The sequence below is a fragment of the Oncorhynchus mykiss genome, chromosome 14 (genome assembly GCF_057628025.1).
Source record: "Oncorhynchus mykiss isolate SJ-2025 chromosome 14, ASM5762802v1, whole genome shotgun sequence".
Classification (NCBI taxonomy): domain Eukaryota; kingdom Metazoa; phylum Chordata; class Actinopteri; order Salmoniformes; family Salmonidae; genus Oncorhynchus; species Oncorhynchus mykiss.
In genome coordinates this window covers 33,773,104-33,796,500 of record NC_143035.1, presented here as the reverse complement: position 1 = coordinate 33,796,500, position 23,397 = coordinate 33,773,104, and the positions used below count along the sequence as shown (strand labels likewise).

The 23,397-nt window shown below is 43.3% G+C and overlaps 1 protein-coding gene across 2 annotated transcripts in view; it reads left to right on the top strand.

Annotated features, from left to right (window-relative positions):
- The window catches only part of LOC110487786 (glutamate receptor 3), a 292,170-nt gene that overhangs the window by 200,906 nt on the left and 67,867 nt on the right, over nucleotides 1-23,397 (top strand). For both annotated transcript variants that reach the window (XM_036943367.2, XM_036943366.2), the window contains exons 5-9: nucleotides 1,079-1,132; nucleotides 6,824-6,985; nucleotides 12,843-13,010; nucleotides 14,773-14,877; nucleotides 21,977-22,087. In XM_036943367.2, the coding sequence (XP_036799262.2) occupies nucleotides 1,079-1,132; nucleotides 6,824-6,985; nucleotides 12,843-13,010; nucleotides 14,773-14,877; nucleotides 21,977-22,087 (600 nt within the window). The remainder of the gene's footprint in view (nucleotides 1-1,078; nucleotides 1,133-6,823; nucleotides 6,986-12,842; nucleotides 13,011-14,772; nucleotides 14,878-21,976; nucleotides 22,088-23,397) is intronic.

Here is a 23,397-nt window from a genome sequence, read left to right as displayed (position 1 = left end):
ATGTTCTGACACACTAGTTCTACCATGGACTCGAGTGTTTGCAGAACACTGATGAAAACTCAGACGTATTTGTCAATCTCGTCATTGCATCCATCCAGACTCTGAAACTCTGGCTGCCTGTATTAGTCTGTGGGTGGGTGGGCTCTCCATCAGAAATAACAGACCTCATAATGACCATGCTGTATTCACAAATGCATGTATGGCTTGTGATATAGAGATTATAACTGAATAGCCTGTATCATGACTGACTGGCCTGTATCACGACTGACTGGCCTGTATCATGACTGACTGGCCTGTATCACGACTGACTAACCTGTATCATGATTGACTAGCCTGTGTCATGATTGACTAGCCTGTATCATGACTGACTAACCTGTGTCATGATTGACTAGCCTGTGTCATGATTGACTAGCCCGTATCATGACTGACTAACCTGTATAATGACTGACTGGCCTGTATCATGGCTGACTAGCCTGTGTCATGATTGACTAGCCCGTATTATGACTGACTAACCTGTGTCATGATTGACTAACCTGTGTCATGATTGACTAGCCTGTATCATGATTGACTAACCTGTGTCATGATTGACTAACCTGTGTCATGATTGACTAACCTGTATCATGATTGACTAACCTGTGTCATGATGGACTAACCTGTATCATGATTGACTAACCTGTGTCATGATTGACTAACCTGTATCATGATTGACTAACCTGTGTCATGATTGACTAACCTGTATCATGACTGACTGGCCTGTATCATGATTGACAAGCCCGTATCATGATTGACTAGCCCGTATCATGATTGACAAGCCCGTATCATGATTGACTAGCACGTATCATGATTGACTAGCCTGTATCATGATTGACTAGCCTATATCATGATTGACTAGCTCTGGGGTGATGTTTCCCCTAGCAACAGATTTAATATGAGCCTCCTCCAAACCTAACCTTAACCATCAGTGGGGGAAATGCTAAACTAACCCAAAATCTGCATATAGGGGCAACTTCATCCTACACCCCAAGACACAGCTCAGTCAACACTGGTTGGCTCACCTTTGTATTGATCTCTCCTACAGGTGGTCTCTCTGGGGAAGAACGCCCGTGGATACCACTACATCCTGTCTAACTTGGTGAGTCAACATACAGTACCAGTCAAAAGTTTGGACACACCTACTCATTCAAGGGTTTTTATTTATTTTTACCATTTTCTACATTGTACACCAAAACAATGAAATTACACATATGGAATCATTTGGTAACCAAAAAAGTGTTAATCAAATTAAAATATATTTTAGAATTATTCTTCTTCTAAGTAATCACCCTTTGCCTTGATGACAGCTTTGAACACTTGGCATTCTCTCAACCTGCTTCATGGGGAACGTTTTTCCAACAGTCTTGAAGGAGTTCCCACATATGCTGAGCAAGAGTTCCCACATATGCTGCTTTTCCTTCACTCTGCGGTCCGACTCATCCCAAAACATCTCAATTGGGTTGAGGTCGGGTGATTGTGGAGGCCAAGTAACCCGATGCAGCCCTACATTACTCTCTGTCTTGGTCAAATAGCCCTTACACAGCCTCGAGGTGTGTTGGGTCATTGTCCTGTAGAAAAACAAATGATAGTTCCACTAAGCCCAAACCAGATGGGATGGCATATCACTGCAGAATGCTATGGTAGCCATGCTGGTTAAGTGTGCTTTGGAGTCTTAAAAAAACACAAAGTGGTACCAGCAAAGCTGAGGTGCAGTTAACTCTAATTAACGTATCCTTGGCAGCAGAGGTAACTCTAATTAACGTATCCTTGGCAGCAGAGGTAACTCTAATTAACTTATCCTTGGCAGCAGAGGTAACTCTAATTAACTTATCCTTGGCAGCAGAGGTAACTCTAATTAACGTATCCTTGGCAGCAGAGGTAACTCTAATTAACTTATCCTTGGCAGCAGAGGTAACTCTAATTAACTTATCCTTGGCAGCAGAGGTAACTCTAATTAACTTATCTTTGGCAGCAGAGGTAACTCTAATTAACTTATCCTTGGCAGCAGAGGTAACTCTAATTAACTTATCCTTGGCTGCAGAGGTAACTCTAATTAACTTATCCTTTGCAGCAGAGGTAACTCTGGGTATTCCTTTCCTGTGGTGGTCCTCATGAGAGCTAGTTTCATCATAGCTCTTGATGGTTTTTGCAACTGCACTTGAAGAAACTTTCAAAGTTCTTGAAATGTTCCTGATTGACTGACCTTCATGTCTTAAAGTAATGATGGGCTGTCGTTTCTCTTTGCTTATTTGAGCTGTTCTTGCCATAATTTGGACTTGATCTTTTACCAAATAGGGCTCTCTTCTGTATACCACCCCTACTATCTCACGACACAACTCATTGGCTCAAACGGATTAAGAAGAAAATTAATTCCACAAATTAACTTTTAAAAATGCATTCCAGGTGACTACCTCATGAAGCTGGTTGAGAGAGTGCCAAGAGTGTTTAAAGCTGTCATCAAGGCAAAGGGTGGCTACTTTGAAGAAGCTAAAATCTAAAATATATTTTGATTTGTGTAACACTTTTCTGGTTACGACATGATTCCATATGTGTTATTTCATAGGTGTGATGTCTCATTATTATTCTACAATGTGGAAAATAGTAAAATAAAGAAAACCATTGAATGAGGGGTGTCCAAACTTTTGACTGGTACTGTAAACAGTTAATCGGAAGATTACATACAGATTACATAGCCAAAAACATTTAATAAACTCAGTTTTTCACACTTTCTGACATTTAACCCTAGTAAAAGTGCCATGTCTTAGGTCCGTTAGGATCACCACTTTATTTTAAGAATGTGAAATGTCCGAATAATAGTCGAGAGAATTATTTCTTTCAGCTTTTATTTCTTTCATCACAATCCCAGTGGGTCAGAAGTTTACATACACTCAATTAGTATTTTGGTAGCATTGCCTTTAAATTGTTTAACTTGGGTCAAGCTTTTCGGGTAGACTTGCACAAGCTTCCCACAATAAGTTGGGTGAAATTTGGCCCATTCCTCCTGACAGAGTGTCACGGTTGTGAGGAAAGACGGACCAAGGCACAGCGTGATTTGAGTTCCACATATTTATTTAGAGTGAAACGTCTAAACAAATCAATAAACAAACGCAGGCCGTGAACAAACAGAGCATCAGCACTCAACAAAACAATATCCCACAAAGCAGGTGGGAGGAAGGGCTTCCTAAATATGATCCCCAAATAGAGGCAACGATTACCAGCTGCCTCTAATTGGGAACCATGCCAACCAGCAACATAGAAAATAAATGACTAGAACACCTCCCTAGTCACGCTCTGACCTAAACACCAAAGAGAACCGAGGGCTCTCTATGGTCAGGGCCTGACACATAGCTGGTGTAACTGAGTCAGGTTTATAAGCCTCCTTGCTCGTACATGTTTTTTCAGTTCTGCCCACAAATGTTCTATAGGATTGAGGTCAGGGCTTTGTGATGGCCACTCCAATACCTTGACTCTGTTGTCCTTAAGCCACTTTGCCACGACTTTGGAAGTATGCTTGGGGTCAATGTCCATTTGGAAGACCCAAGATTTAACTTCCTGACTGATGTCTTGAGATGTTGCTTCAATATAGCCACAACATTTTCCTGCCTCATGACGCCATCTATTTTGTGAAGTGCACCAGTCCCTCCTGGAGCAAAGCACCTCTACAACATGATGCTGCCAACCCCGTGCTTCACAGTTGGGATAGTGTTCTTCGGCTTGCAAGCCTCCCCCTTTTTCCTCCAAACATAGCGATGGTCATTATGGCCAAACAGTTCTATTTTTGTTTCATCAGACCAGAGGACATTTGTCCAAACAGTACGATCTTTGTCCCCATGTGCAGTTGCAAACCGTAGTCTGGCTTTTTTTATGGCAGTTTAGGAGCAGTGGCTTCTTCCTTGCTGAGCGGCCTTTCAGGTTATGTTGATATAGGACTCGTTTTACTGTGGATATAGATACTTTTGTACCTGTTTCCTCCAGCATCTTCACAAGGTCCTTAGCTGTTGTTCTGGGATTGATTTGCACTTTTCGCACCAAAGTACGTTCATCTCTAGGAGACAGAACGCGTCTCCTTCCTGAGAGGTGTGACGGCTGCCTGGTCCCATGGTGTTTATACTTGCAAACTATTGTTTGTACAGATGAATGTGGTACGTTCAGGCATTTGGAAATTTCTCCCAATGATCAACCAGACTTGTGGAGGTCTACAATTATTTTTCTGAGGTCTTGGCTGATTTCTTTTGATTTTTCCATGATGTCAAGCAAAGAGGCACTGGGTTTGAAGGTAGGCCTTGAAATACATCCACAGGTACACCTCCAATTGACTCAAATGACGTCAATTATCCTATCAGAAGCTGCTAAAGCCATGACATCATTTTCTGGAATTGTCCACACTGTTTAAAGGCACAGTCATCTTGGGGTATGTAACACTTCTGACCCACTGAATTTGTGATACAGTGAATTCTAAGTGAAATAATCTGCCTGTAAACAACTGTTGGAAAAATGATTTGTGTCATGCACCAAGTAGATGTCCTAACCGACTTGCCAAAACTATAGTTTGTTAACAAGAAACTTATTTTAATGATTCCAACCTAAGTGTATGTAAACTTCCGACTTAAACTGTGTGTGTATATATATATATATATTTATATATACACACACACACACAGTATATATATATATATATATATATATATATATATATATATATATATATATATATATATATATATATATATATATATATATACACTTTGTATTCCGACATTGTTTTTTCCTAATATTTCTATATATCTTTATTACATTATTTTACTTTGTAGATTTGTGTGTATTGATAAATATTACTCCACTGATAGAGCTAGGAACACAAGCATTTTTCTGCCTCCTATCTCCTTGCTTCCATCTGAAAATGTATTGGAGATGAAGGTCATAGGGGAGGGACATAGTCATTTCAAACTCAACCGTTTGGATGTAGTGTCTGATCTTCTGTCATCAGAGGGATAAAGTGGAACCTTGTAGTTTCAGGTTGACTCCTGTATTATTAAGATGAGAGCAAGGGCCCTCTCCTTTCCCCTCCCCTCCCATTCTCCTCTCCTCTCCTCTCCTTTCCCCTCCCCTCCCATTCTCTTCTCCTTTCCTCTCCTCTCCTCTCCCCTCCCATTCTCCTCTACTTTCCTCTCCTCTCCTCTCCTCTCCCATTCCCCTCCCATTCCCCTCTCCTCTCCTCTCCTTTCCTCTCCTCTCCTCTCCTCTCCCCTCCCATTCCCCTCTCCTCTCCTTTCCCCTCCCATTCCCCTCTCCTCTCCTTTCATCTCCTCTCCCCTCCCATTCCCCTCTCCTCTCCTCTCCTCCCCTCTCCTCTCCTCTCCTCTCCTCTCCTCTCCTCTCCTCTCCTCTCCTCTCCTCTCCTCTCCTCTCCTCTCCTCTCCTCTCCTTTCCTCTCCTCTCCTCTCCTCTCCTCTCCTCTCCTTTCCTTTCCTTTCCTCTCCTCTCCCCTCCCATTCCCCTCTCCTCTCCTTTCATCTCCTCTCCCCTCCCATTCCCCTCTCCTCTCCTTTCCTCTCCTCTCCCCTCTCCTTTCCTTTCCTCTCCTCTCCTGTCCTCTCCCCTCCCATTCCCCTCTCCTCTCCTCTCCTCTCCTTTCCCCTCCCATTCCCCTCTCCTTTCCTCTCCTCTCCCTTCCCATTACCCTCTCCTCTCCTTTCCCCTCTCCTCTCCTTTCCTCTCCTCTCACCTCCCATTCCCCTCTCCTCTCATTTCCTCTCCTCTCCCCTCCCATTCCCCTCTCCTTTCCTCTCCCCTCCCATTCCCCTCTCCTCTCCCCTCCCATTCCCCTCCTCTCTCCTCTCTTCTCCTGTCCTGTTGTTCTCTCTCCACTGTGTCCCTGACTTTAAAAGTCCCCATTATGCACAAGTCACGGACACATGCCCTTGTACTCCATAACATGACGCTGTACTCTGAAACTAGCAATTTGACCATGAAAAGAAAGCTCACTCTGACATGACTCCAGGAGGCACCGTGTAATTTGACGGCAGTTGGAGCCGCCGGCTTGTCAGAATACATTACAATACGTTTGATTCTCTGGGAGGACGGACTAAGCCATCAACCAGGGGAAAAGGTGTTGTTGTGTTGTTGTACCATATCTTAATTCCATTGCGCAGTACCGTATGTAGAAGAGACACTGTTCAAAGAAACATAGACCTCCATTTTATTATGGCTGAAAATAAAATGTTATTCCTTTCTGTGACTATTGACTACCTTGTAGGGTCGAATACTCTTCACTGAGTTACATTGAGTAGCTAGATTTATGACATCCTTCCTCGTGCAACATTCAGGGTGGTTTTCATATCCCAAAACACAATTTCAAGGTGATTCCTTTAAACTTTTATTGGAAACGTTATGCTTTTGGACCCTGAGTTTCTCCCTCTCGCTCTCTCTCTCTCTCTCTCTCTCTCTCTCTCTCTCTCTCTCTCTCTCTGTCTCTCTCTCTCTCTCTCTCTCTCTATGTCTCTCTCTCGCTCTCTCTCTCTCTCTCTCTCTCTCTCTCTCTCTCTCTCTGTCTCTCTCTCTCTCTCTCTATCTCTATCTCTCTCTCTGCCTCTCTCTCTCTCTGTCTCACTGTCTGTCTCTCTCCCTCTCTCTATCTCTCTCGCTTTCAATCTCGCTTTCTCTCTCGCTTTCACTCTCGCTTTCTCTCTCTCTTTCTCTCTCTCCCTCTCTGTTTCTCTCACTGTCTCTCTCCCTCCATCCTTCTCTCCCTGTCTCCGTCCATGCCTCCCTCCTCTCTCTCTGATGTCAGGGTTTCTCCAATGTGAGCTTGGACAAGGTCTTCCTAGGCGGGGCCAACATATCAGGCTTCCAGATAGTGAGCCCTGAGAACCCCATCGTTCAGCAGTTCCTACAGCGCTGGGAGAGACTGGATGAAAGGGAATTCCCAGAGGCCAAGAACACCCCGCTCAAGGTACCTACTGCAGACTACAGAACAGCAGCCAAGCCTTTCATGATGTACTGTTATGTATGCAAAACTGAATGTATCCATCTCTTCTTTTGGATAGAGAGCTCTCCATCTTGTCCTTCTCCTCTCAGCCTCTGTCACTCTCCCATTCTCTTTCTTCTCACATTCCTTTCTCACTTTCGTTTCCTCTCCTTCTCCTCTCTTCTCACTTTCGTTTCCTCTCCTTCTCCTCTCTTCTCACTTTCGTTTCCTCTCCTTCTCCTCTCTTCTCACTTTCGTTTCCTCTCCTTCTCTCTTCTCACTTTCGTTTCCTCTCCTTCTCTTCTCTTCTCACTTTCGTTTCCTCTCCTTCTCCTCTCTTCTCACTTTTGTTTCCTCTCCTTCTCCTCTCTTCTCACTTTTGTTTCCTCTCCTTCTCCTCTCTTCTCACTTTCGTTTCCTCTCCTTCTCTTTTCTCACTTTCGTTTCCTCTCCTTCTCCTCTCTTCTCACTTTCATTTCCTCTCCTTCTCCTCTCTTCTCACTTTCGTTTCCTCTCCTTCTCCTCTCTTCTCACTTTCGTTTCCTCTCCTTGTACTCTCTTCTAACTTTAGTTTCCTCTCCTTCTCCCCTCTTCTCACTTTCGTTTCCTCTCCTTCTCCTCTCTTCTCACTTTCGTTTCCTCTCCTTCTCCTCTCTTCTCACGTTCGTTTCCTCTCCTTCTCCTCTTTTCTCACTTTCGTTTCCTCTCCTTCTCTTCTCTTCTCACTTTCGTTTCCTCTCCTTCTCCTCTTTTCTCACTTCTTCTCACTTTCCCATTCTCTTTCTTTTTTAATTTCTTTCCTTCCCTTCCCCAACGATCAATATATTGATAGGCAGATGTGAAGCAAGGTTATAGCACAGCTTCAATGTACATCTACAGTGCCTTGCGAAAGTATTCGGCCCCCTTGAACTTTGCGACCTTTTGCCACATTTCAGGCTTCAAACATAAAGATATAAAACTGTATTTCTTTGTGAAGAATCAACAACAAGTGGGACACAATCATGAAGTGGAACGACATTTATTGTATATTTCAAACTTTTTTAACAAATCAAAAACTGAAAAATTGGGCGTGCAAAATTATTCAGCCCCTTTACTTTCAGTGCAGCAAACTCTCTCCAGAAGTTCAGTGAGGATCTCTGAATGATCCAATGTTGACCTAAATGACTAATGATGATAAATACAATCCACCTGTGTGTAATCAAGTCTCCGTATAAATGCACCTGCACTGTGATAGTCTCAGAGGTCCGTTAAAAGCGCAGAGAGCATCATGAAGAACAAGGAACACACCAGGCAGGTCCGAGATACTGTTGTGAAGAAGTTTAAAGCCGGATTTGGATACAAAAAGATTTCCCAAGCTTTAAACATCCCAAGGAGCACTGTGCAAGCGATAATATCGAAATGGAAGGAGTATCAGACCACTGCAAATCTACCAAGACCTGGCCGTCCCTCTAAACTTTCAGCTCATACAAGGAGAAGACTGATCAGAGATGCAGCCAAGAGGCCCATGATCACTCTGGATGAACTGCAGAGATCTACAGCTGAGGTGGGAGACTCTGTCCATAGGACAACAATCAGTCGAATATTGCACAAATCTGGCCTTTATGGAAGAGTGGCAAGAAGAAAGCCATTTCTTAAAGATATCCATAAAAAGTGTTGTTTAAAGTTTGCCACAAGCCACCTGGGAGACACACCAAACATGTGGAAGAAGGTGCTCTGGTCAGATGAAACCAAAATTGAACTTTTTGGCAACAATGCAAAACGTTATGTTTGGCGTAAAAGCAACACAGCTGAACACACCATCCCCACTGTCAAACATGGTGGTGGCAGCATCATGGTTTGGGCCTGCTTTTCTTCAGCAGGGACAGGGAAGATGGTTAAAATTGATGGGAAGATGGATGGAGCCAAATACAGGACCCTTCTGGAAGAAAACTTGGAGTCTGCAAAAGACCTGAGACTGGGACAGAGATTTGTCTTCCAACAAGACAATGATCCAAAACATAAAGCAAAATCTACAATGGAATGGTTCAAAAATAAACATATCCAGGTGTTAGAATGGCCAAGTCAAAGTCCAGACCTGAATCTAATCGAGAATCTGTGGAAAGAACTGAAAACTGCTGTTCACAAATGCTCTCCATCCAACCTCACTGAGCTCGAGCTGTTTTGCAAGGAGGAATGGGAAAAAATGTCAGTCTCTCGATGTGCAAAACTGATAGAGACATACCCCAAGCGACTTACAGCTGTAATCGCAGCAAAAGGTGGCGCTACAAAGTTTTAACTTAAGGGGGCTGAATAATTTTGCACGCCCAATTTTTCAGTTTTTGATTTGTTAAAAAAGTTTGAAATATCCAATAAATGTCGTTCCACTTCATGATTGTGTCCCACTTGTTGTTGATTCTTCACAAAAAAATACAGTTTTATATCTTTATGTTTGAAGCCTGAAATGTGGCAAAAGGTCGCAAAGTTCAAGGGGGCCGAATACTTTCGCAAGGCACTGTAATTAAACAATGACCAAGGAAGAAATGGGTTTGAAATTACACTTAATTGTCCCCCACGATGAAATCAGGGAAGGAACTGTGAATCTGTCTCTGTCCGATAGTACATTTGTACGTTAGTCACATGCAACATCACAGATAGCACTGGCCCGATTTTGACAAAACTTGGGTGAATGATACGTTTTGCCATAGAGAACTGGTATTTACAAGAACACACTGATTGTCCCAAGGAGTGCGCTATAGTAATTCATTCAAATGTATATATCAAATCAAATTATATTTGTCAAATGCTTTGTAGACAACAGGTATAGTTACAGATAAGATAAAAGTACAAACTGAACATGTATGTATTTGTCACATGCTTGGTAAACAACAGGAGTAGACTAACAGTGAAATGCTGACTGATGGATCCTTTTCCAACCATACAGAGAGGAAGATAAGAGGAAAATGTAAATAGCGACATGAGGAATAAATACACAGTGAATAACGAATGACAATAATGATGGCTACATACAGGAAGTAGAACATAACATGGCTACATACAGGAAGTAGAACATAACATGGCTACATACAGGAAGTAGAACATAACATGGCTATATACAGGAAGTAGAAAATAACATGGCTATATATAGGAAGTAGTAAATAACATGGCTACATACAGGAAGTAGTAAATAACATGGCTACATACAGGAAGTAGAACATAACATGGCTATATATAGGAAGTAGAAAATAACATGGCTACATACAGGAAGTAGAAAATAACATGGCTATATATAGGAAGTAGAAAATAACATGGCTATATACAGGGAGTAGAAAATAACATGGCTATATACAGGAAGTAGAAAATAATATGGCTACATACAGGAAGTAGAAAATAACATGGCTATATACAGGAAGTAGACAATAACATGGCTACATACAGGAAGTAGAACATAACATGGCTATATATAGGAAGAAGTAAATAACATTGCAGACTGTAGGCAACTAAGGTCACAGTTATGAAAACTTAGGACACTAAAGAGACCTTTCTACTGACTCTGAAAAATACCAAAAGAAATATGCCCAAGGTCCCTGCTCATCTGTGTGAGCGTGCCTTAGGCATGCTGCAAGGAGGCATGAGGACTGCAGATGTGGCCAGGGCAATGAATTGCAATGTCCGTACTGTGAGAGGCCTAAGACAGTGCTACAGGGAGACAGGACGGACAGCTGATCGTCCTCGCAGTGGCAGACCACGTGTAACAACACCTGCACAGGATCGGTACATCCGAACATCACACCTGTGGGACAGGTACAGGATGGCAACAACAATTGCCTGAGTTACACCAGGAATGCACAATCCCTCCATCAGTGCTCAGACTGTCCTCAATAGGCTGAGAGAGGCTGGACTGAGGGCTTGTAGGCCTGTTGTAAGGCAGGTCCTCACCAGACATCACCGGCAACAACGTCGCCTATGGGCACTAACCCACCATCGCCGGCTCAGACAGGACTATCAAAAAGTGCTCTTCACTGATGAGTCACGGTTTTGTCTCACCGGGGGTGATGGTCGAAGGAATGAGGGTTACACCCAGGCCTGTACTCTGGAGGGATTGAGTTGGAGGTGGAGGGTCCGTCATGTTCTGGGGCGGTGTGCCAGAGCGTTATCGGACTGAGCTTGTTGTCATTGCAGACAATCTCAACGCTGTGCGTTACAAGGAAGACATCCTCCTCCCTCATGTGGTACCCTTCCTGCAGGCTCATCCTGACATGACACTCCAGCATGACAATGCCACCAGCCATACTGCAAGACAGGAATGCCAGTATTCTACCATGGCCAGCGAAGAGCCCGGATCTCAATCCCATTGAGCACGTCTGGGACTTGTTGGATCAGAGGGTGAGGTCTAGGGCCATTCCCCACCTTTGTTCAGGGACACATTATTCCATTTCTGTTAGTCACATGTCTGTGGAACTTGTTCAATTTATGTCTCAGTTGTTGAAACTTGTTATGTTCTTACAAATATTTACACATGTTAAGTTTGCTGGAAAAAAAACACAGTTGACAGTGAGAGGACTTTTTTTGTTGTTGCTGAGTTTAGGAAGTAAAAAATAGCATGGATATATATAGGAAGTAGTAAATAACATGACTATACACAGGAAGTAGAACATCTATTTTATATATAGGAAGTGGTAACTAACATGTTTATATACAGGAAGTAGAACATAATGTGTGTGTTTATATATATATATATAGGAAGTAGAAAATAATATGTATAGGAAGTAGTAAATAACATGGATATATACAGGAAGAATTAAATAACATTTTTAAATACATGAAGTAGAAAATAATGTGTATATATATATATATATATATATATAGGAAGTAGAAATAACATGGCTATATCCAGGAAGTAGAAAATAACATGGCTATATCCAGGAAGTAGAAAATAACATGGCTATATCCAGGAAGAAGAAAATAACATGGATATATACAGGAAGTAGAAAATAACATGGATATATACAGGAAGTAGAAAATAACATGGATATATACAGGAAGTAGTAAATAACATGGATATATACAGGAAGTAGAAAATAACATGGTATATACAGGAAGTAGTAAATAACATGGATATATACAGGAAGTAGAAAATAACATGGTATATACAGGAAGTAGAAAATAACATGGATATATACAGGAAGTAGAAAATAACATGGTATATACAGGAAGTAGTAAATAACATGGTATATATAGGAAGTAGTACATTACATGGCCATATACAGGGAGTACCAGTACCGAGTCATTGTATCGATGTTCGAGGTAATTGAGGTAGCTATGTACTGTACATATAGTAGTTGTAAAGTGACTAGGCAACAGGATAGATCATTTACTGCAATAGAAGCGTTTGTGCAAAAAATGTGAGTTAGCGAAAAAAAGTTTAAATTGGCCTGAGGGTTGGTGGGGGCTGAATCCTTCATGTGGGACAACAGTAAACATTTACTGTTGCCTTAACACATTTAGTCAAGGTGCTGGTTAAGGAACAACCTGTTTTCTCCAAGTCAAGGTAAGTTTGCGATGAACGTGTGGGACAGTGCGATCATCGGTTAGTCTCCTATGATCTCTCTTGTGATTTCTGGTGATCTCTTGTGATTTCTGATGATCTCTTGTGATTTCTGGTGATCTCTTGTGAACCCCATGATCTCTCTTGTGATTTCTGGTGATCTCTTTTGATTTCTGGTGATCTCTTGTGATTTCTGGTGATCTCTTGTATTTTCTGGTGATCTTTTGTGATTTCTGGTGATCTCTTGTGATTTCTGGTGATCTCTTGTGATTTCTGGTGATCTCTTATGAACCCCCTGAACTCTCTTGTCCTCGGCAGTACACGTCAGCTCTGACCCACGATGCCATCCTGGTGATCGCTGAGGCGTTCCGGTACCTGCGGCGCCAACGTGTAGACGTGTCAAGGCGAGGGGGAGCAGGAGACTGTCTGGCCAACCCTGCCGTGCCATGGAGCCAGGGCATCGACATCGAGAGAGCACTCAAAATGGTAAGATAGAGAGGGACAGATGGGGAGGGAGGTAGAGAGAGAGAAGGAAGATTGTAGGCAGAGAAGGGAAAGGAGAGAGAGAAGGAAGGAAAGAGGTAGGTAAAGGGAGCGAGGGGAGACAGATAGACGGGAGTTGTAGTGAGAGATGGAGGTAGGTAGGGAGGAGAGAGAGAGAGATAGACAGGGGAAGTAGTGAGAGAGATGGAGGTAGGTAGGGAGGAGAGAGAGAGAGCTAGATGGGGGAAGTAGTGAGTGAGATGGAGGTAGGTAGGGAGCGAGGGGAGACAGATAGACCGGGGAAGTAGTGAGAGTGATGGAGGTAGGTAGGGAGGAGGTAGGGAGGAGAGAGAGAGAGATAGACAGGGGAAGTAGTGAGAGAGATGGAGGTAGGTAGGGAGGAGAGAGAGAGAGCTAGATGGGGAAGTAGTGAGTAAGATGGAGGTTAACCATTTGTACATTGTTAAAACACTGTATATATATAATATGACATTTGTAATGTCTTTATTGTTTTGAAACTTCTGTATGTGTAATGTTGACTGTTAATTTTTATTGTTTATTTCACTTTATATATTAACTTTTTATATTATGTACCTCACTTGCTTTGGCAATGTTAACACATGTTTCTCATTCCAATAAAGCCCTTGATTTGAATTGAATTGGAGGTAGGTAGGGAGCGAGGGGAGACAGATAGACAGACGGGGGAAGTAGTGAGAGTGATGGAGGTAGGTAGGGAGGAGAGAGAGAGAGATAGACAGGGGAAGTAGTGAGAGAGATGGAGGTAGGTAGGGAGGAGAGAGAGAGAGAGATAGACAGGGGAAGTAGTGAGAGAGATGGAGGTAGGTAGGGAGGAGAGAGAGAGAGAGATAGATGGGGGAAGAAGTGAGAGAGATGGCGGTAGGTAGGGAGGAGAGAGAGAGAGATAGACGGGGGAAGTAGTGGGAGTGATGGAGGTAGGTAGGGAGGAGGTAGGGAGGAGAGAGAGAGAGATAGATGGGGGAAGTAGTGAGAGAGATGGAGGTAGGTAGGGAGGAGAGAGAGAGAGATAGATGGGGGAAGTAGCGAGAGAGATGGAGGTAGGTAGGGAGTAAAGAGAGAGATAGACAGGGGAAGTAGTGAGAGTGATGGAGGTAGGTAGGGAGGAGGTAGGGAGGAGAGAGAGAGAGATAGACAGGGGAAGTAGTGAGAGAGATGGAGGTAGGTAGGGAGTAAAGAGAGAGATAGACAGGGGAAGTAGTGAGTGAGATGGAGACGATAAGAGTGAGACTTGTAAGATTGAGAAACCGAGACAGAGAAACGAAGAGCAAGTGCGATAGAAAGAGGGGGCAGATAGAGAGCTATAGAAAGAGGGGGCAGAGAGAAAGATAGATATCTATATAAAGAGGGGGCAGAGGGAGAGATAGAGAACGATAAAAAGAGACTAATCTCCTCCTTCCTCTGCCTCCCAGATGTCCTCTCACAGACCTCTCACAGTTAAATTCTCTCCCCCTCAGCTCAGCTCTCTGAAATACAAAGAGACTCTCATTCTCATTACCATAAACCCACATCTTTTATTAAAGCCTATCAGTTCCATCATTTGATTAACGCCAACGATTCAACCTATGTGAATACCTGCCATTTCCTAAATCCATCCATTTCCAAATTTGATAATAACTTGGCTTTCTGTATTACACGTTGTTCTGTGTGTTTCGATAATAACATGGCAGTCTGTGTTACACGTTGTTCTGTGTACTTTGTCCCTGTGTTTTACTGTCCCGCGGTGCAGATCCAGGTTCAGGGGATGACGGGGAACATCCAGTTTGACAGCTATGGCCGGAGGTCCAACTACACTATAGACGTCTATGAGATGAGAACAGGGGGACCCAAAAAGGTGCAGGCTCTCACATCCATCTACAGCGCTCTCTATAACTCCTTACCAACACAGCTTTTAAATCTCATTTTGGTCAGAAATTGTCTACATCACAACAGGATGAACTTCAGCCAGTCGTCAAGAGTTCAGTTCCTTATTTATTCCTGTCATTGGTTATGAATTATGACATGACCTCTGTAATTTATCCTATTCGACAGATAGAGGATTTCTACACATGTCTGTAGGAGCCAGGGGTTGGATCCGAAATTTTTTTCCAATCGTTTTGTTCTGAACAGAACCATTCTTTTTTTCATTCCATTCCACTGTTCCACCAGAAAAATAACGTTCTGAACCGGGTTCGACCCCCCCCCCCCCTAAAAAGGACCAATATATATTGTTCCTTTCTGTTCCTTTCTAAACAGTTTGCTATGGAGCGGGTAAGGAATTTAAATCAAATCAAACTTTATTAGCCACATGCGCAGAATACAACAAGTGCAGACTTTACCATGACATTCTTACTTACAAGCCCTTAACCAACAGTGCAGTTCAAGAAGAAGAACATATTTACCAAAGTGGGCTAAAATAAAATGTAATAATAAAAAGTAACACAATCAAAATAACAATAACGAGGCTCTATACAGGGGGCACCGGTACCGAGTCAGTGTGTTGTATTGGAAGACGTTAAAGAGCAAATTGTATTTTTCCGTAACAGCATGGTTTAATCATAATGAAAGACAAACACATACACACTGTGCTGTCAAGTCACAGTGTAGGGCGAGAGATGCTACTGCGGGTGAGGAGGGAGCATTGAAAAACTAGTACTGGAAAAGTGAATCTATTGTTCTCGAATTAAGCATATCTCCCTATTTTCTGAATCATACTTGTAATGTCGACAGTAGGTTACAGTAACCTATGCTTCAGAGGGGAGGGGCTACAGTAACCTGTGCTTCAGAGGGGAGGGGCTACAGTAACCTGTGCTTCAGAGGGGAGGGGCTACAATAACCTATGCTTCAGAGGGGAGGGACTACAGTAACCTATGCTTCAGAAGGGAGGGGCTAAAGTAACCTATGCTTCAGAGAGCAGGAGCTACAGTAACCTATGCTTCAGAGGGGAGGGGCTACAGTAACCTATATTTCAAAGGGGAGGGGCTACAGTAACCTATGCTTCAGAGAGGAGGGGCTAGAGTAACCTATCCTTCAGAGGGGAGGGGCTACAGTAGACGATGCTTCAGAGGGGAGGGGCTACAGTAACCTATGCTTTCCGAGGGGAGGGGCTACAGTAACCTATGCTTCAGAGGGGAGGGGCTACAGTAACCTATGCTTCAGAGGGGAGGGGCTACAGTAACCTGTGCTTCAGAGGGGAGGGGCTACAGTAACCTATGCTTCAGAGGGGAGGGGCTACAGTAACCTATGCTTCAGAGGGGAGGGGGCTACAGTAACCTATGCTTCAGAGGGGAGGGGCAGGCAGACTATACACACCCACTGGTAAGGATTTCCAGCTGGCAGGCAGACGCTGGAATACGTTTCTGAGTGACAGACAGAGGGCTTTGCATAGGGACTTTGTTGCAATTTCTGTGGGACTGGAACAAAATGCCTGGAACCTAAAATAACATTATTAACAGTTGTAACGCTTTTAAAATAACGGTTCTGTTCCGGAACAGTATAGATCACTTTGGTTTCCGATACGGGTTCTGTTCCTCAAATAACTTTGTTCTTCTACATGAACCAGTTCCAACACTTGCTAGGAACCACTGAATCTAACACGTGACAGTGCTAGATGACTGAGTTTAGATCACTGTACGGTGTGTAGTCTAACCTGCTGGCTGCCTTCCATAAACAATACACCACCAATTAACGCCCCACAGCCCTGGTGTCTTACCCCTCACAGCCCTGGTGTCTTACCCCTCGCAGCCCTGGTGTCTTACCCCTCGCAGCCCTGGTGTCTTACCCCTCGCAGCCCTGGTGTCTTACCCCTCGCAGCCCTGGTGTCTTACCCCTCGCAGCCCTGGTGTCTTACCCCTCGCAGCCCTGGTGTCTTACCCCTCGCAGCCCTGGTGTCTTACCCCTCGCAGCCCTGGTGTCTTACCCCGCGCAGCCCTGGTGTCTTACCCCTCGCAGCCCTGGTGTCTTACCCCTCACAGATCTGGTGTCTTACCCCTCACAGCCGGATAGAGACAGGAGGAGGAAAGAGAGAGAATCAGAGAGAGAGCGAGAGCATCAGAGAGAGAGAGAGAAAGAGAAAGAGAGAGAAAGTGAAAGTGAAAGAAAGAGAGAAAGTGAGATACTGAGGCAGACATAGAGATAGATTGGTTAGACAATGACAGGTTATAGAGGTGAGAGAGGGCTGGTATGAGGGGTGACGGTGGTGAGAGAGGGCTAGTATGAGGGGTGACGGTGGTGAGAGAGGGCTAGTATGAGGGGTGACAGTGGTGAGAGAGGGCTGGTATGAGGGGTGACGGTGGTGAGAGAGGGCTAGTATGAGGGGTGACGGTGGTGAGAGAGGGCTAGTATGAGGGGTGACGGTGGTGAGAGAGGGCTAGTATGAGGGGTGACAGTGGTGAGAGAGGGCTGGTATGAGGGGTGACGGTGGTGAGAGAGGGCTGGTATGAGGGGTGATGGTGATGAGAGGGGGCTAGTATGAGGGGTGACAGTGGTGACGGAAGGTGACGGTGGTGAAGGTGGTGAGAGAGGGCTGGTATGAGGGGTGATGGCAGGTGAGAGAGGGCTGGCATGAGGGGTGAAGGTGGTGATGGTGGTGAGAGAGGGCTGGAATGAGGGGTGAGAGTGGTGTGTCTCATCTGATGACACACACACGCATACCAACACAGACTTTGCTGTCACAGCACTACCCTGCTACAGTATGCACTACCCTTCTACACTATACACTACCCTATGGCCCCTGGTCAAATGCAGTGCACTATATAGAATCCATTCAGCTGGCTACCAACCAGTATATCTCCAACCTGTACACCAACCAGTATATCTCCAACCTGTACACCAACCAGTATATCTCCAACCTGTACACCAACCAGTATATCTCCAACCTGTACACCAACCAGTATATCTCCAACCTGTACACCAACCAGTATATCTCCAACCTGTACACCAACCAGTATATCTCCCACCTGTACACCAACCAGTATATCTCCAACCAGTATATCTCCAACCTGTACACCAACCAGTATATCTCCCACCTGTACACCAACCAGTATATCTCCAACCAGTATATCTCCAACCTGTACACCAACCAGTATATCTCCCACCTGTACACCAACCAGTATATCTCCAACCAGTATATCTCCCACCTGTACACCAACCAGTATATCTCCAACCAGTATATCTCCAACCTGTACACCAACCAGTATATCTCCAACCAGTATATCTCCCACCTGTACACCAACCAGTATATCTCCAACCAGTATATCTCCAACCTGTACACCAACCAGTATATCTCCCACCTGTACACCAACCAGTATATCTCCAACCTGTACACCAACCAGTATATCTACAACCTGTACACCAACCAGTATATCTCCCACCTGTACACCAACCAGTATATCTCCAACCTGAACAACAACCAGTATATCTCCAACCTGTACACCAACCAGTATATCTCCAACCTGTACACCAACCAGTATATCTCCAACCAGTATATCTCCAACCTGTACACCAACCAGTATATCTCCAACCTGTACACCAACCAGTATATCTCCAACCAGTATATCTCCCACCTGTACACCAACCAGTATATCTCCAACCAGTATATCTCCAACCTGTACACCAACCAGTATATCTCCAACCTGAACAACAACCAGTATATCTCCAACCTGTACACCAACCAGTATATCTCCAACCTGTACACCAACCAGTATATCTCCAACCAGTATATCTCCAACCTGTACAACAAACAATATATCTCCTACCTGTACACCAACCAGTATATCTCCAACCTGTACAACAAACAATATATCTCCAACCTGTACACCAACCAGTATATCTCCAACCTGTACACCAACCAGTATATCTCCAACCAGTATATCTCCAACCTGTACAACAAACAATATATCTCCTACCTGTACACCAACCAGTATATCTCCAACCTGTACACCAACCAGTATATCTCCAACCAGTACATCTCCCACCTGTACAACAAACAATATATCTCCAACCTGTACACCAACCAGTATATCTCCAACCAGTACACCAACCAGTATATCTCCCACCTGTACACCAACCAGTATATCTCCAACCTGTACACCAACCAGTATATCTCCCACCTGTACACCAACCAGTATATCTCCAACCTGTATACCAACCAGTATATCTCCAACCAGTACACCAACCAGTATATCTCCCACCTGTACACCAACCAGTATATCTCCCACCTGTACAACAAACAATATATCTCCAACCTGAACAACAACCAGTATATCTCCAACCTGTACACCAACCAGTATATCTCCAACCTGTACACCAACCAGTATATCTCCAACCAGTATATCTCCAACCTGTACACCAACCAGTATATCTCCAACCTGTACACCAACCAGTATATCTCCAACCTGTACACCAACCAGTATATCTCCAACCAGTATATCTCCAACCTGTACACCAACCAGTATATCTCCAACCTGAACAACAACCAGTATATCTCCAACCTGTACACCAACCAGTATATCTCCAACCTGTACACCAACCAGTATATCTCCAACCAGTATATCTCCAACCTGTACACCAACCAGTATATCTCCAACCTGTACACCAACCAGTATATCTCCCACCTGTACACCAACCAGTATATCTCCAACCTGTACACCAACCATTATATCTCCCACCTGTACACCAACCAATATGCTGGTTATAGTACGACTGTCTTGGTGTGTTTGGACCATGTTAGTTTCTTGTTGATGTGGACACCAAGGAACTTGATACTCTTGACCCGTTCCACTTCTGCCCCGTCGATGTGAAAGGTCCTGTTCGGCCCTCCTTTTCCTGTAGTCCACGATCAGCTCCTTTGTCTTGATCACAAGAATAGTATATAGCTGCAGTAGAAGGTATCGATGTACAACTTAAACAACAGTATAATAGTATAATAGTATATAGCTGCAGTAGAAGGTATCGATGTACAACTTAAACAACAGTATAATAGTATAATAGTATATAGCTGGAGTAGAAGGTATCGATGTACAACTTAAACTGCAGTATAATAGTATAATAGTATATAACTGCAGTATAATAGTATATAACTGCAGGATAATAGTATAATAGTATATAGCTGCAGTAGAAGGTATCGATGTACAACTTAAACTGCAGGATAATAGTATAATAGTATATAACTGCAGTGGCAGGAATACATACGTATGTATGTGGGATCTTAATTTGTTACAGCAGGAAAATAATCCTGCAGCAACAGGAAATGTGAGTTATTATGTGGATTATAATTAATGTAGATAGCCAATATGAGGGTTTGCGCTCAGGCTAGAATGAAAGGTGGCCGGTGCATTGGAGAGAAAATATCTGTAGAGTTCAAAAACCATGTGAAGGATTAACCCAATGAGGCATAATTATGTTAACCATAATTATCTCAACCTCCTTGGGTTATTCCTTCACATGGTTTGGAGCGTGAGTACTTGTTTTTATAATTCATGGACATTTTTCTAGGTGTTGACACATGCTTTGTTAGGATAAATCAAGTCTGACATTTTAAAGAGGAAATTACAAATCTTAGATGGCTAGAATTTGCATTTCCTGCTCCGCAGGAACATTCTCTGCTCAACAGAGGGATCAAATGAAGATAGTAGACCTGCAGTGCAGAGAGGCAGGTGCCCGAAGCACACATAGAACATTATGATTCATTACTGAGTCTGTATTCCATTCACACAACCCAAAATCAATTATTTACCCTACAACCTGTGTAGCTGGATGTGGGAGGGTTTAAATTAGACCAGCTGTCTGCTACTCTGTTACACCGGAGGAATGACAGTAGATTTAGGCTCACCTCCAGTATCTATAAGGCTACTCTGTTACACCGGAGGAATGACAGTAGATTTAGGCTCACCTCCAGTATCTATAAGGCTACTCTACTACACCGGAGGAATGACAGTAGATTTAGGCTCACCTCCAGTATCTATAAGGCTACTCTGTTGCACCGGAGGAATGACAGTAGATTTAGGCTCACCTCCAGTATCTATAAGGTTACTCTGTTACACCGGAGGAATGACAGTAGATTTAGGCTCACCTCCAGTATCTATAAGGCTACTCTACTACACCGGAGGAATGACAGTAGATTTAGGCTCACCTCCAGTATCTATAAGGCTACTCTGTTACACCGGAGGAATGACAGTAGATTTAGGCTCACCTCCAGTATCTATAAGGCTACTCTGTTACACCGGAGGAATGACAGTAGATTTAGGCTCACCTCCAGTATCTATAAGGCTACTCTACTACACCGGAGGAATGACAGTAGATTTAGGCTCACCTCCAGTATCTATAAGGCTACTCTGTTGCACCGGAGGAATGACAGTAGATTTAGGCTCACCTCCAGTATCTATATTAGGTTGCTCTTTTTTATTATTTCTTAAAAGCGATTTCTTAAAATGTGTTATTACGTGTTATAAGCACATATAAGCATTTATAATGTGTTATTAAGCACAGGTAAGCAATTATAATGTGTAAGTATCTGTTATAAGCACATACAAGCAGTTATGTGTAAGTATCTGTTATAAGCACATACAAGCAGTTATAATGTGTAAGTATCTGTTATGAGCACATATAAGCATTTATAATGTGTAAGTATCTGTTATAAGCACATATAAGCATTTATAATGTGTAAGTATCTGTTATAAGCACATATAAGCAGTATAATGTGTAAGTATCTGTTATAAGCACATATAAGCAGATAATGTGTAAGTATCTGTTATAAGCACATATAAGCAGTATAATGTGTTACTAAAATCTTCCTACTTAACTGTTTTATACCCTTTATATAGTGGAGGGGAGGGGAGGGAGGGGGTTGTGGGTGGGGGGTCGAACACAGGGAATGTTGTTAACATAGAATTAGAAGAATAGAACTCAGTCTAATTCTATGGTTGCTATGCTAACCTGTGTTTTCTCTGTTTCAGATTGGCTACTGGAACGAGTACCAGCGATTAGTAAATGTGTTAGAACAACAGGTGGTCGCCAACGAGTCTTCTTCTGTGGAAAACCGAACGATTGTGGTCACTACTATTATGGTACACTTTCCATGGCAACTTTGAAATGTGTTCACCACAACGTATTCTGCCAGTCAGGGCCGCGAGCGGCAGTGTTGATGCCTAACCGGTTGATACAGTCTGTCCTGGGCTGGGCTGGGCAGAACCACATCTTTTTTGTGTTTGCTTTGCATCCACTCACTACACGTTGAAACAGTCGATCCCTCTGTAAGGAGAAGAGAGTGTTTCAACTGTATCCCTGTGGGTGTCAAAGCATTTAGAATTCTCATACTTCAGTGGCCTGTCGTAGCAGTGACATCACAATATTGGTATTATATGATACATGAGTAAGTGGGTAAATGGTTGAGTTGTGACTCCATCTAATAGAAAACACATACAAACCAACATTCGCCATCCGTACGTAAGTAGAACCTGTCTTGTCTGTCCTCATCAAGTAAATGGTTCAATGACAATCTGGGATAGGAAGATGAGGAGGAAATTGTGATGATTGTGGTGATGATACTGCAATGGATTCTCAAAGACAAACCAAAATAAAACACATTTGAGGGAGGATAAAAATTATAATGTCATTTTTGTTTTTTTTATCTATTTTGTTTGGTTCCTCTGAGGGCTGGTTATGTGTACAGCCTCCAGTGAGTTGCTTTGGAAGGAAGGAGAGAGTTGTGCTTAGATTTCCTGGCTGCAGTGTTGACTGCAATGGGAATTATTCCATTCACGCTAATATTTTACCATATACTTTCCCTGCCCTGAATGCAAAAAAAATCAGGGGGCTGTCAATGTCAGCTGTCGTAATGACCTTGTGCTATAGACAACCTTTGAATAGTAAAGGAACACTCATGAAAGGTCTCTCTCTCTCTCTCTCTCTCTCTCTCTCTCTCTCTGTCTGTGTCTCTCTCTCTCTCTTTCTCTGTCTGTGTCTCTCTCTCTCTGTTTGTGTCTCTCTCTCTGTCTGTGTCTCTCTCTCGGTTTGTGTCTTTCTCTCTCTGTCTGTGTCTCTCTCTCTCTGTCTGTCTCTCTCTCTCTGCCTGTTTGTGTCTGTCTGTCTGTCTGTCTGTCTCTCTCCCTCCCTCCCTCTCTCTCTCCCTCTCCCTCTCTCTCTCTCTCTCTAAAAAGGAAGAATTACATGAAATCTGTATTCTGAAACATCTCTCTCCCTCTCTCTCTCTAAAAAGGAAGCATTTAAAGGCTTCAGAATGGATAACAGCATCAGTGGATAAACACTATGTTAACTCTGGGTGGGGGTCATTTACAATAGAGCAAGGGTGAAGAGGAGTTAGGTTCAGCACAGAACAAACAAGCCATTGCCTCGCCACTTGCAACCCTCTAATTAT